Below are 14,814 nucleotides of genomic sequence, written 5' to 3' on the forward strand. Positions count from 1 at the left end.
TGTGTTCGTGTCTCCGACCAGCAGATCACAAACCCAACATTTACACAATATTTCAGTTAAACCTGTGCGATAGCTATTCATACATCCAGTTTTTTGGAGCCTCGTCACACCTGCCATGAAGTTCTCTACACTGAACGTACACCTGGGGACCCCTTACTGCGAAGGAGCAGCACTACTGCCTCACTACCGTGCATGTGTAATACCTGCTTTAATGCATTTCATCATGAAAATGATATCAAGTATTTATCTTAGCATTCTAAATTTTCAGAAAGCAGGAATATCATGAAGTGAATGGATTCTGTATGGTGATCGCTTAAGAAGCGTAGTGATTAACCACTGGGTCGGGGAATGTAACACAAAGCATTTAATGTGCTGCATTAATTTATGACGGGGCAAATTAAGTAATTGATTAAACATTGATTTTAGGAAGAAGTTTAGTTTACGACATTCTACTTTAATTATGAAGTAAACTATGAGAATAAAGTGGAAATGTCGACTTTAATCTCGACATATAGTTTGTTTTTTTTCTTCCCAGTATAGCTTAGCTTGAAGCAAGGTCCATATTAATGCAGTTTGCCTAAATGATGGTTCAGCTGGTAAAGATGTCATCACCAAGTTGCACTTGTTGTATTTTATTTTAATTTGGTGAATACTGTGTAATGCACCTGGGCTTGAAGTCTTGAAGTAATAGTGCAACTATCAGTAATAATACTATTATTTATTAGTTTAAATATTATGCAGTTTAATGATGATAGTTGTTTAAAAAGTCACTGTAACGTGTCAGTGGACAGAGATTAACATTAACAGAAAGTATAGTTGGTTTACAAAAAATATTTACTATTTATTCCTTTTCTAAGACATATTCAGTGTAATACAATTTTTGACAAGCACTTCTGGATATTTTACTAAGTCTAAATGCCTCTTTGTATGGTTGAAAATATGTTGTCAAAATTATAGTTTGTTTTTGCAAAATTTGTTCAATAAAAAGGTTCTATATTTTGACTGCATCTGTCATGCAATGTATAAATGTAATGAATTATTATTATTATTATTATTATTAGTGCCACCCCCTTGAAAACTATCACTTTATGGGGCAATGCAAAACTGTATTAATACTTGTGTGCACATTAAAATGTTTTTTTTTTTTTTTTGTACAATGTACAATACTCTTGACAGTGGAATAGGTTATTCTTAGCCAGTAATTGCAGTGGAAAATGTGGTTAACATCCACTCATGCATGGGGAAAAAAATACCGTTGAATACCGTGAAACCGGGATAATTTAGAAAAATACCGTGATATAGAATTTTGGTCATACCGCCCACCCCTAATGTATATATGTGTATATATAATATCGAAATGCCACTGACTCACTCATCACGAAATCTCATGAGCCATGAGGACTTGAAATTTGGAATGTAGGTTACCCTTGGCTCATAGGTGCTTGCTAAGAAACAGTTTTAAAAATTTTGTGGCCCAAGTGCAAAATTTTATATACTTTTTTTTTTTTAGACCTGTTTGTATGTCTGTCCGCTTTTCACGACAGAACTACTTAATGGATTTAGATCGGGTTTTTCTCAATAATTTGAACATTCCGTTAATTTTGCAACTTTTTCATTGTGCTGAGTATCATAGTTTGCTTGTGGTACCAATTTATTAGCGCAAATCCAAGAGAGACTCATCGGGCGGCAGGGCGGGCCCTCCTCGCTCGCACGTCTGCCTCAGGGCATAACCTTAACTCTGCTTAGTTAGCGAATGAGAGAACTACTTGATGGATTTAGATCTTTTTTTTTTATTATTATTTTCTATAATTTGCTTGAACGTTCCGGTTGATTTTTGCAACCTCTCTCATTGTACTAAGAATCATACTTCGCTTGCAGGAGCGATATATTTGCGCTAATCCAAGACGGAGGCTGCGGGCCAAGGGGAGAGGGAGGTGAGACGTCGGGAGTGGGCGGGGCCTCCTCACTGTCCTGTTTCACTACTACGTGGGTGAAGCCACAGGGGATGGCTAGTTGCTTTATATGCAAGAGATACCTGTGCAGCATTCAGGAAGCTGTTGCATTTGCTATATCTGGTTAGATCTTCTACGTCCAGTTCTCTGATTGGGATTTCTGAACTCTTAATATAACCTTATGGGGCCATGGGCATTGCCCAAATAGACACCATGTGGTGCATGCCTCTCCATTATATTTTATCATATGTCTTATAAAGTGCATAGAATTCTGCAAAGGCAGGCCACTAAATTGAGGATTTACTGTATCAGGGTGGTTTAATTTTAATGCACTTCCCATTTTTCTCCACTAGGTGTTATTGAGTGTGTGATTCTTTATTCAGCCCCAGAATTTTGAAAGGGGTGTACTATAGTGGTTTTCAAGCTCCTTACCGAAGACATCTGTCACTGCAGGGTTCCCCCAACCATTATTTGGGTCTTTTTCACTCAAATTGACCTCCATGTTTCCTTGTTTGATTAGCTTTCTTTTTTTCCCCCTCTTACTACATAGTAGCATGGCATCCAGACATTTCTAAATTCCTTATAAATGCATAATACTGCATTCATTTCAAATGCCTAATGCTTTTGTCTTTATTTCCATTAACTCACTTTTTGGCTTTGGAGATTACGACCTTAGTCACACCCTAATAATGACAATAAATGACAACCATAGTAGATACGTTGCCAACAATAATGAATGCTGAATCCTGTAACTTCCACAGTATCGGACCCAGGTGCGCGGCTATCTGGAAACGACGACTTAAATCACCAGAACACCTTAGAAAGAGGAATGAAAATCATGGTGAGGATGATGAAAACCTTAAAAATAAAAACCATACAAGTTTACTAAACAAAGTTTTAGAATTTTTAGATTGGTACCAAAGTGCAGAGGCCTGGGGAAAAAACAGCAATAATAACCTTAGTTAATTCAAGTAGGAGTCCAGTTAAAAGAGGACAAAACCTGCAGCTCCAGGGACCTCCAGTACTGAACTTGAGAAGCAGTGACATAGGGGCTTGAGGATGTTATTTATGCTGTGTTGACTTTATTGGTGACTCGTGTTTGATCTCCACGTAGCCTTCTCGATTCAAAGCCGGTGTGGTTCAGTTCACTTTACTAGTCAGAGCACCCAAGTTTTCTTTTTTCTGAATTTTATGTAGTGCGTCCCCTGCACACCATGCACAAGAGAAATTTAGGGTTTTTTATAGTCTAAAAAGGGCTTCACTTCCTTGCACTGAACTGTGAACGTCATGACCACTTTAGTGCACACTTGAACATTCAGCCAAGGTTCTTGAGTATCCGTATTATTTTATCTTATTGTGTTTCTTGTAACTGGTTCACCAGTAAATGCATTTGCAAACTTTGCAAAATAACCCACAAAGATTTGTTTAAACAAACCGGTATTAATAACAGTTTTGATCCATATGACATAAATGGTACCCAACAATATCAGTCCATTAACATTATCATTGACAGCAAGGAAAAGGGAAAACTCCAGTCAGCAACATCCTTGGAGAAAAGTAAACGTCTGGTTATTCATGGTCCGTCATTACAGAGAATGTCCGTCCGTGTTGGGCTGTTCAATATGACAACCGTATCTTTACATCTGACGATTCCAAGGCTCTTCCCATATCTCGGGTTTTTCTTCTCCAAGTGCAGGAAGACATTTGGGAAGTAAAGTGGTGGCAGTGATGCTGAATTCCTTTTGAACCAGGAAGTTGGAGTTTTTAACTGGAACGTTCCCACAAGTCCGATTTCCTATTTGGAAACTCTGGTATGATGTGTCAAGTTTGAATTTCTGACTTCAGATCATAATGTCAATCCAAAATGGCAATGTACACCGTGAACTTGAGTGAAAGCTGTAGTATCGTACTGTTTATTAGCACTTCGGTCAATGGGTGTGTCTCATTAAATCGTCCATCTTCTACCTGTGTTTGGCAGAGCCTGAGCTATTTAAGGCTTTATATTCATAGTAGGAGGATTTTGAAATCTTCTTAAGCTTGACTGGAAGCCAGTGAAACAGTGCTAGGGTAGGGGTTACTGTATTTTGATGGGATTGTGGTTCTACTTGTGAAGTTTGGCAGTAGACTCTTGAATTAGCTAAAAGCTGCATAAAAAAATCATGGGACCAGCCAGTGAGTAACTCATTTGCAGTAGTCCGTCTTTCTAGAAACAGATGCATGTATTGCTTTTTCGGTATAATCTTTATCCTCTGTGTCCTCCTTTTGTATATTCCATTTCTTCAGTGAGCACCATTCCAGGTTTGACTGTAAAATTAACTACTTTTCAGTTTATTTTGACACATTAGTTTACATTTCTCAGTGACTTTCCCAGGTTCACACTGTAAGGTGAAAGCAGGTACTGAGCTGGCCACTTTTTAGGTTAAAGTCTTACCAGCATAGGCACTGGGCCATATTGGCCCTGTAAAGGCAATATAAGAAAATTACCAGTCTGGCTAATGTCTGCTTTTCCTCTCTTTTAGGTATGTGGAGACATTCATGGACAGTTTTATGATCTGAAGGAGTTGTTCAGAGTAAGCATCTCTGTGTCTTTTGAGCGATTGTAACACGGTGTTTAGGGGACTATTAAATCTTAACACTGATGTGTTTTTTGACATGTAGGTAGGGGGAGATGTTCCAGAGACTAATTACCTCTTCATGGGAGACTTTGTGGACCGAGGGTTTTATAGCGTGGAAACATTCCTGTTGCTGCTTGCACTCAAGGTAGGTCCATAAGTGCCTCTTGCCAAATCTGTGGATGACAAGATTTTGAAAGGCTTGCTTTGACACGTGGCTTACTCTGTTGCAGGTGCGATATCCAGACAGAATCACACTTATCCGTGGTAACCACGAATCCCGGCAAATCACACAAGTTTATGGCTTCTATGATGAGTGTCTGAGGAAATACGGTTCAGTCACTGTATGGAGATACTGCACGGAAATATTTGACTATCTCAGTTTGTCAGCTATTATCGACGGAAAGGTATGGCTATGGTCACTTTCTGTCAGTCCTCATGCAGCTAAAGTCTTTCATAGAGATACACTACTTAGTCATTTTAGATCTCTCTCTTCTTTCTCTGTGTGTGTGTGTGTGTGTGTATCTATCTCTCTATATCGATATCTATCTATATATCTATATATCTAGAAGGATGGATGGATGTCCATGTCAGCCACAATAGGTGCAGGTTTTTGTTCAACCTAGATCAGTTTTTAATTGGAACTCTTATTTACAGAATGACACAATGTCTTTATCGGAGTTAAAAAAACAAAAAAATTCCAAATCTTAAGATTTTACTGTGTCCTCCTGAAATATTATTTAATTACCTGCTAATAATTTCATGAGTAAAATAGATTCTTTTTAGCACAGGGTTTCTTAAACGTTTTCTTGTCGCAACCCATTCTTACCCCTTTTTTAGTGTCTATGAGATCCATTCCTTGTTGAAAGCCCAAACGATTGTCCATGACGAATCTTGGATCATCATCAGACCGTGTAGTATGGATATGGTGTCGAGCATGCTTCCCCCTTGAGTAATTGTGCATGAGCATTAGACACCTGGTTGTGAGTGCCCCCCTTTGAGTATTGGGAATGGTTGCCCGGGATGATAAGCAATTGACATTGCTCCGACTATTGTCCTTGATTAACTGTTTCAGGGCGAATGTCGATTTTTGTCAACATAACGGGTTGAGGGCGGATGTTGACCATGAGTAGAGGGAAATGATCAGCTGTTAACATTGACAAGAGTCACCCTTAGGTTATTGGTAGACCCTCTTTGCTTGGAGGACTGTTAGACTTGTTGACTTGACGTCAAGTACGTGCGTGTACATGTGTAGCAGAGAGTAAACAATATCTAGAATGTCATCGACATCTGGCAAGAGAGTGAAGCAAATGCGCAAAGAAAAACACTTGATGACGTTTTGCGTATATTATTTTGAATTTGACGTGACTTATCGGACTCTGATTTTGGTGCAAGTGATCTGGAGGTGAAGATCTAAAACACAAGTGAGGTATTGGCATCAGCTGAACAGTCCCCAGCTAATCCGTCATCACCGCTGTTGCCCTGGCAGCCAGAGACCTCTAACATGTGGCACCAGGGCACTGCATGCAGCAACAGGCGTTTTTATGTTGATTTAATGTGAGAAACTGTTGCTTTGTATGCTTTTCAAAAAACTTCCTGACAGCAGCTCGCCGCTTGCTGCCTCCCCAGCACTGCCGCTGCAGCAGTCAGAGATCTATGAAACACACATCGACCGCGCACCGCATGCAGCAGCAAACATTTTATGTTGATTTATGTGAGAAACAATTGCTTTTTGGGAAAACTTTTTTTTTTTTTTTTTTTTTTTTTTTTTTTTTTTAGAAAAATATTCAGCCCTGGGAGAAAATTAAAAAATCAACATTCAGAGTTAATTGACCCGTGGTGATCCACTTACAGTTGTGCTTGAAAGTTTGTGAACCCTTTAGAATTTTCTATATTTCTGCATAAATATGACCTAAAACATCGTCAGATTTTCACTCAAGTCCTAAAAGTAGATAAAGAGAAACCAGTTAAACAAATGAGACAAAAATATTATACACGGTCATTTATTTATTGAGGAAAATGATCGAATATTACATCTTTGAGTGGCAAAAGTATGTGAACCTTTGCTTTCAGTATCTGGTGTGACCCCCCCTTTGCAGCAATAACTGCAACTAAACGTTTCCGGTGACTGTTGATCAGTCCTGAATTTTCGCCCATTCCTCCATACAGAACAGCTTCAACTCTGGGATGTTGGTGGGTTTCCTCACATTTACTGCTCGCTTCAGGTCCTTCCACAACATTTCGATTGGATTAAGGTCAGGACTTTGACTTGGCCATTCCAAAACATTAACTTTATTCTTCTTTAACCATTCTTTGGTAGAACGACTTGTGTGCTTAGGGTCATTGTCTTGCTGCATGACCCACCTTCTCTTGAGATTCAGTTCATGGACAGAATGTCCTGACATTTTCCTTTAGAATTCTCTGATATAATTCGGAATTCATTGTCAATGAAGGCAAGCCGTCCTGGCCCAGATGCAGCAAAACAGGCCCAAACCATGATACTACCACCACCAGGTTTCACAGATGGGATAAGGTTCTTAAGCTGGAATGCAGCGTTTTCCTTTCTCCAAACATAACGCTTTTCATTTAAACCAAAAAGTTCTATTTTGGTCTCCTCCGTCCACAAAACATTCTTCCAATAGCCTTCTGGTGTGTCCATGTGATCTTTAGCAAACTGCAGACAAGCAGCAATGTTTTTTTTGGAGAGCGGTGGCTTTCTCCTTGCACCCCTGCCACGTACACCATTGTTGTTCAGTGTTCTCCTGATGGTGGACTCATGAACATGAACATTAGCCAATGTGAGCGAGGCCTTCAGTTACTTAGAAGTTACCCTGAAGTCCTTTGTGACCTCGCCGACTATTACACGCCTCGTTCTTGGAGTGATCATTGTTGGTCGACCACTCCTGGGGAGGGTAACGATGGTCTTGAATTTCCTCCATTTGTACACAATCTGTCTGACTGTGGATTGGTGGAGTCCAAACTCTTTAGAGATGGGTTTGTAACCTTTTCCAGCCTGATGAGCATCAACAACTCTCTTTTTCGGAGGTCCTCAGAAGTCTCCTTTGTCCGTGCCATGATACACTTCCACAAACGTGTTGTGAAGAGCAGACTTTGATAGATCCCCGTTCTTTAAATAACACAGGGTGCCCACTCACCTGATTGTCATCCCATTGATTGAAAACACACTTCAAACTAACTGCTAATCTTAGAGCTTCACATACTTTTGCCAGTCACAAATATGTAATATTTGATCATTTTCCTCAATAAATAAATGACCAAGTATAATATTTTTTGTCTCATTCGTTTAACTGGTTTCTCTTTATCTACTTTTAGGACTTGAGTGAAAATCTGATGATGTTTTAGGTCATATTTACGAAGAAATATAGAAAATTCTACAGGGTTCACAAACTTTCAAGCACAACTGTAGTAAAACATCTGGGACCCATTAAATACAAGAGTAACTCGCAACTGACCCACAGTTTGACAAACTGCTTTAGCATTTGCTGCCTGAGATTCTGTTCTCTCGCATAGTAGACAGATAAAGCACAATAAGGAAAACGTTAATGTATATTAAAAAGGAAAAGCAAACCATATTAGAGGGAAGTAAACAGAAAAAGATGTCCATGAAAGACGTGATCAGCAGTTTATGCAAAAGCTCATCGGACGCACCAACTCCTATAATCGGACTTCACTGCTGTCACATTTGTAGCGTGCTTGGGACACTTTAAGCTGGTTGCCCATTACATGGTTTCTAATTTGAGGGGATGACAAACTCGACAAGTGCAGTTGCAGAATCTTGTGACTGTCAGGATTTTGGACTGCACAGCTAGGAATTGCAGCTGGATGACATCTGTTGTGATATGTTAAACATGAGCCCAGCCTCTCTCCTGTTTGACGTGGTCCTCGTTTCCTCACGACCACATCGTATGTCGTTATACTTACGGCTGAAGTGCATGTTGTTTCAGGTAATGCAAGCACAAGCTGTCCCTAAGACTTGAGACCAAATCCAACCTATTTTTAATTTGTCAGGGCGAGTCGCAGAGCAATGTGGCTGGTGGTTTAGGGAACCTGTAGCAACTGCCCTGTACTCGCGAAGATCAAGTCGATGAAGTCAGTGACTGAAAATCGCTGGAAAAGTCATGTAGTTTCACGGGGGCTTAAGTGTAATTAGGCTTACGTGGCTTGAGGCACCTTAAAGCTTTGCTAATCCAATGGTACAGTTTGGGTTCCTGCCCTTTAGTCTTAGCCTCTTTTCCTTTTTGTTTTAACAGATCTTTTGTGTACACGGTGGCTTGTCCCCCTCAATCCAGACCCTTGATCAGATCCGAACAATAGACCGGAAGCAGGAGGTGCCCCACGATGGACCAATGTGTGACTTGCTTTGGTCTGACCCTGAAGGTGAGTTGCTTGTTTTGAGAGTCCCCATATGTCTCTGCCATCTGCTTTCTCCTGCTCACTTGGCATTTTTTTTGTCTCTTTCAGATACGACTGGGTGGGGTGTGAGCCCCCGCGGTGCCGGCTACCTGTTTGGAAGTGACGTCGTTGCGCAGTTCAATGCTGCCAATGACATAGACATGATCTGTCGAGCTCACCAGCTTGTCATGGAAGGCTACAAATGGCACTTCAATGAGACGGTGCTCACTGTCTGGTCAGCACCCAACTACTGCTACAGGTAGGGTGACAACCGGGTGTTCCTGACCCCAGCATGAGACTTTTGAGGGGCTTTGGGGTGGTGCTTGTTTGGGCGTATTCTCAACTTGTGGCTCCTTCTTGTACTGCTAATCCTGTAGTAATATATCATGAGTACAGTAAAGCCTGTGTCATGATGGTGGTAGCTGTAAACTGGGTACCCCATTGTAAAATCCTTCTGCTTTAAACCCTAAAAGCTGGATGGGCTATGAAGCTCGGCTTTTCACATCCATACTCCAAATGAAAATTGGGCCCTTCTGCTCCACAAGAGGGTTTTGTGCACCCTGATCCCACCTGAAGCTAAGCGTGTTGGGTCACTGCTGGCAAAGGTGTTGGTGAGGCCAGCCAGGGGTTGCTTACCCAATGGTCTGAATGTGAACCCCAGTGAAGTGATGCTGTAAAAATGGCACAGGCCGTCACATGAGATGTTAAGCCGAGGTCCTGACTCTCTGTGGTCATAAAAGAAAGCCCGGGCATCCATCGTAAAGAGGAAGAGTGTATCCCGATGTCCTGGCTAAGCTGCCCTCCATGGCCTGGACATTCCGGACCCCTTAATCATTCCATCTCTAATTCTCTCTCTCTCTCACCAATTCACCACCTAATGGCTCCTATGTGGTGAGCACACTGGCACAAAAATGGCTGCCGTCACATCATCCAGGTGGATGCTACACATCGGTGCGTGAAGTGGCTCCCCAACTCCCTACAAAACGCTATACAGTGAGGAACATAAGTATTTGAACACCCTGCGATTTTGCAAGTTCTCCCACTTAGAAATCATGGAGGGGTCTGAAATTCCCATTGTAGGTGTATTCCCACTGTGAGAGACAGAATGTAAAAAATAAATTCAGGAAATCCCATTGTATGATTTGTACAGAATTTATTTGTATTGCACTGCTGCACATAAGTATTTGAACACCTGAGAAAATCAGTGTTAATATTTGGTGCAGAAGCCTTTGTTTGCAATTACTGAGGTCAAACGTTTCCCGTAGTTCTTGTCCAGGTTTGCACACACACTGCAACAGGGATTTTGGCCCACTCCTCCACACAGATCTCCTCTAGATCTGTCAGGTTCCGGGGCTGGCAGTGAGCAACACGGAGTTTCTGCTCCCTCCAAAGATTTTCGATTGGATTTAGGTCTGGAGACTGGCTAGGCCACTCCAGAACCTTGATATGCTTCTTACGGAGCCACTCCTTGGTTATCCTGGCTGTGTGCTTCGGGTCATTGTCATGTTGGAAGACCCAGCCACGACCCATCTTCAGTGCTCTGACTGAGGGAAGGAGGTTGTTGCTCAAAATCTCACAATACATGGCCCCATTCATCCTCTCCTTAATACAGTGCAGTCGTCCTGTCCCCTTCGCAGAAAAGCACCCCCAAATCATGATGTTTCCACCCCCATGCTTCACAGTAGGGATGGTGTTCTTGGGATGCAACTCCTCCTTCTTTTTCCTCCAAACACGGCGAGTGAAGTTTAGACCAAAAAGTTCTATTTTGGTCTCATCTGACCACATGACTTTCTCCCATGCCTCCTCTGGATCATCCAGATGGTCATTGGCAAACTTCAGAAGGGCCTGGACATGTGATGACTTGAGCAGGGGAACCTTCTGTGCAATGCGTGATTTGAAACCATGATGGCATAGTGTTCTACCGACAGTGACCTTTGAAACTGTGGTCCCAGCTCTCTTCATGTCATTGACCAGCTCCTCCTGTGTAGTTCTGGGCTGATTCCTCACCTTTCTTATCATCTGTGATACCCCACGAGGTGAGATCTTGCATGGAACCCCAGTCTGAGGGAGACTGACAGTCGTCTTTAGCCTTTTCCATTTTCTGACAATTGCTCCAACAGCTGATCTATTTTCATTGCTGATTGGCAATTGCCCCGTAGCCCTTTCCAGCCTTGTGGAAGTCCACAATTTTGTCTCTGGTGTCTTTTGACAGCTCTGTGGTCTTGCCCATGGTAGTAGTTGGAGTCTGACTGACTGTAGGGTGGACAGGTGTCTTTAAAGAGCTCAGACAGGTGCTACTAATTAAGATTACTAAGTGGAGTAGAGGTGGACTTCTTAAAGGCAGAGTAACAGGTCTCTGAGAGCCAGAATTCTTGCTGATTGCCAGGTGTTCAAATACTTCTGTGCAGCAGTGCAATACAAATCAATTCTGTACAAATCATACAATGGGATTTCCTGAATTTATTTTTTACATTCTGTCTCTTCACAGTGGGAATGACACCTACAATGGGAATCTCAGACCCCTCCATGATTTCTAAGTGGGAGAACTTGCAAAATCGCAGGGTGTTCAAATACTTATGTTCCTCACTGTATCAGTGTAAAGAATTATTATTAAAGCGTCAATTTGAGTAAACATTTATAAAGTCACAGGCGTCCTGCTCATTTTCAGATTCACGGTGGCCGATGGTGACGTTTTTAACTTTTGTGCAGTTTAATGACAAAGGAGAACCCCAGAAGATGTGGAGGAGGTTGTTCACCTTAGCCCTGGAGGTGTGTGTGTGTGTGTGTCTCTCGATGTTAACGCACTCAGTGTTTGCCTCCTATGTTCTTGCTCTTCTCTACAGATGTGGCAACGTGGCGGCCATCTTGGAGCTGGATGAGCACTTGCAGAAGGAGTTCATCATCTTTGAAGCTGCCCCACAGGAGACCAGGGGCATTCCTTCCAAGAAGCCAGTGGCGGACTATTTCCTATGATGTGCTGAGCCAACCCCCCTCAAGCCCCCTAACTCCCACCACCGACCCTTTATCCTTCCATCCTTGAGTCATCTCTCCAGACGCTGCACAAGTCTCGCGTGACGGGGACCACCATTGCCCCCCTTCTGAACTTTCCTCAGAAAAGTGACCACACAGACCTCTCTCTTTCTCTTTCTTTTTGGTCCAGAGCTGGGAAGTGGCACCCTGGACCCCCCATCCCCAGCTGTACCTCACTTGCCCTACTAGTTTTTATACTCCTTTTGTATTGGTGTCACAGACGCACACACCCTTGTGGTTCCCCTTTGAAGCCCCTCTCTGTCATCCCTATAGAGCCCCCATGTATAGGGGTGGTGGGGGGGGGGGGTTAGTAGGCTCGGGCGCTTGTCTTATTTAATTAAACGCCAGGCCTGGGATGCACTGATGCAGCGGCTCATGTTCAAACACGTCAGTTGATGGTACTTTCCGGAAGGGGCCGTGGTAGAGCCCGTCCGTGACTCTCGTGGTGCCCCTCGCCCGCCATCATGTTGGTTTGACTCTCGACGAGCCTCGGCTTCTGATTCAGGTTGGTCAGTTCTTCTCGACACTTGGTTTTGATGTGAACATTTTGATCACAGAGCCTGGAGGGGGTGGTCGAGACGACTTGATGTGAACGGAGCTTCTGCAGGGTCTCGGCGCGCCTCTCTTACGAAGCGCGTGGCCGCCATCGTCACTCCTCACCGCTCTTTTTATGGAAATGGCGACTTGTAGTTTTCCACGTGCCTGCTGTTCAAGTAAACGCCTGTCGAGCAGTTATGGACCAAGTTGGTGGCACTGGTGAAGGTGCCCTAGCTGTTTTGTGATCATCTGCCCCTCCTTGTGACCCCTGAGGGGTAACTGGCCACCTTTCAGTTTTTAATAGAACCCCCCCACACACACACGCAAAACACCCTGTTTTTTTTTTTCCTCCTCCTCATATCCAGCAGAGGGCGCCTTCATTGTTTGAAGCTGACCAAAGGAAAGCAAGTCAGTCGGATGAGAGGATCTCGAGTCCCCCCTTTGGACCACCCTGGTCTCTAATTTTATATATAAAGTCCATTCTTCTTTTCTATAACACCAAAACTTGTGGTTCTTGGTCTTTTTTTGACCTCGTTTTGGCTGTGATTTCCTCCCACTAGAGGCTACCTCTGCCGTGTAGGATGTTTGTCTGTCTTTTTATATATAAATATGTTGAAGTCTGTTGAGTGTCGTCTTGGTTTTTTTTTTTTTTTTTGGTGGGATGTTGGGGTGGGGACAGAAAATGCCATTAGAAAGATCCCCCAACCCCACCATCTCTAAAACAGATTCTCCTCCCCTGCTCGGGCTCATTTTGTTTAATGCTGTTCTGTCCCCTGTGTCCGTGCGCAGGTTGCGCTGGTGTTAAAGGTTAGCACTGGAGGGGGGGGGTTCAGGGTTAATTTTCACAGAATAAAAGCAACTTTGAATTTTTATTTTTTTTTTTTTTTTTATATATTTTGTACATTCGATGGCTGTTTACATGTAGTGCGTCTCCTCCTGTGGGCAGCAGAGGGCGCCGTTGTGCGGGTGTAGGTCTTTGTGCGCGTGCGCTCTCTCTCGCTCGCTCTCTCTCTCGTCTGTGTTGTTTTCTTTGGTCCTTTTGTAGAGCGGGTGGGCAGCTGGGTGGAGGTTGTCATGGTAACCCCCCGTTTTCATTCCTTGCCCCCATCCCTCAGTGTGATGTTTCAGATTGCCACCTCCAAACCCGAATATTTCTGGTGGTCTTCCTTTACCCTTATGAAAATGTGCTGTAAAGGGGGTGTCTTTATGGTAGTCTGGTCTGGAAGGGGTTCGCTGGTGCGTGTGTACCAGTCTACCCAGTATCTCGGTTTCAGACAGTCCAGTCTTCCCCAATTACTAGCAGTTACTATTGAGAGAGTAAGAGAATGCAAACTGGACAGCAGAGTGTGGACCGCGAGTGTGTACCAGTTAGCCCAGTATCTCGATACCAGACAATCCAGTCTCAGTTTGGTAACTGGGGTTAAACTGGGCCAGTGGTGGGCACTGAGAGCGTAGGAGAGTTCAGACTGGATTTCAGGACGTTGATGTAGGAGTTGGTTATGGACAGCGAGTGTATACCAGTCAGGCCAGTGTGCCCAGCATCCCCTTATCAAAGGGTCTTGTTTCCCCAGTTAACTTGGCGGTGACTTGACTACTGGCTGTCGAGATGGTATGTGGTCTCTGAATGCTGGTTTGGTACCCTGGACGAGAGGGTGTGGGCATAAAAGTAGGCTGGAGTCTGTTACGGGTACCAGGAGTACACCAGTCAGTCCAGTGTCACCCAGTAGTAGGGCAGTAACTTGACCAGTGGATATCGAGGGCATACTGGAGAGCTGGATTGGCAGGGTCTGGTAGTTGCAGTAAACTGGGGGTCTATTATGGACAGCTTGTGTGTTTACAAGAAAGTCCCAGTTTATCCAACATCACTCCAGTCTCCCATTCCTATTGTTTTAACTTGACTGGTGGACATGGACAGCGTTGACCAGTTTACCCAGTTTCTCAATATCCATGTCCAATCTCCTCTCTTAGTTTGATCTCAGCTAGGCAGACTGGACCCCTGGAGAATGAGAACTGGACAGTGGGCATTGGCTGTTAGACAGAGTGAGCCCAGTTAAACCAGTATCTCAAAATGAAGACAATCCAGTCTACTCCAGTTCCCAGTGGTGGGCACTGAGAGTAGGAGAATGCAAACTGGATTTCAGGATGGCGATGTAGCAGCTCCAGTCTGGTATGGACAGTGAGTTGGCACCAGTCAGTCCAGTTTCCCCAGTGTCTCCTTATCAACAGAGTCTTGCCTTCCCAGTTAGCACGGCAGTGACTTGAGCACTGGG

At 43.4% G+C, this 14,814-nt stretch overlaps 1 protein-coding gene across 1 annotated transcript in view; it reads left to right on the forward strand.

Annotated features, from left to right (window-relative positions):
* LOC114661700 (serine/threonine-protein phosphatase 4 catalytic subunit B) overlaps positions 1 to 13,165 on the forward strand; it is a 34,319-nt gene extending 21,154 nt beyond the window's left edge. The window contains exons 4-9 of the mRNA XM_028814862.2: positions 4,472 to 4,522; positions 4,611 to 4,712; positions 4,798 to 4,971; positions 8,836 to 8,962; positions 9,047 to 9,236; positions 11,821 to 13,165. Coding sequence (XP_028670695.1) covers positions 4,472 to 4,522; positions 4,611 to 4,712; positions 4,798 to 4,971; positions 8,836 to 8,962; positions 9,047 to 9,236; positions 11,821 to 11,950 — 774 coding nt within the window. The 3' untranslated portion in view covers positions 11,951 to 13,165. The remainder of the gene's footprint in view (positions 1 to 4,471; positions 4,523 to 4,610; positions 4,713 to 4,797; positions 4,972 to 8,835; positions 8,963 to 9,046; positions 9,237 to 11,820) is intronic.
* Positions 13,166 to 14,814: the final 1,649 nt, after the last annotated feature.

The sequence above is a fragment of the Erpetoichthys calabaricus genome, chromosome 12 (genome assembly GCF_900747795.2).
Source record: "Erpetoichthys calabaricus chromosome 12, fErpCal1.3, whole genome shotgun sequence".
Classification (NCBI taxonomy): Eukaryota; Metazoa; Chordata; class Cladistia; order Polypteriformes; family Polypteridae; genus Erpetoichthys; species Erpetoichthys calabaricus.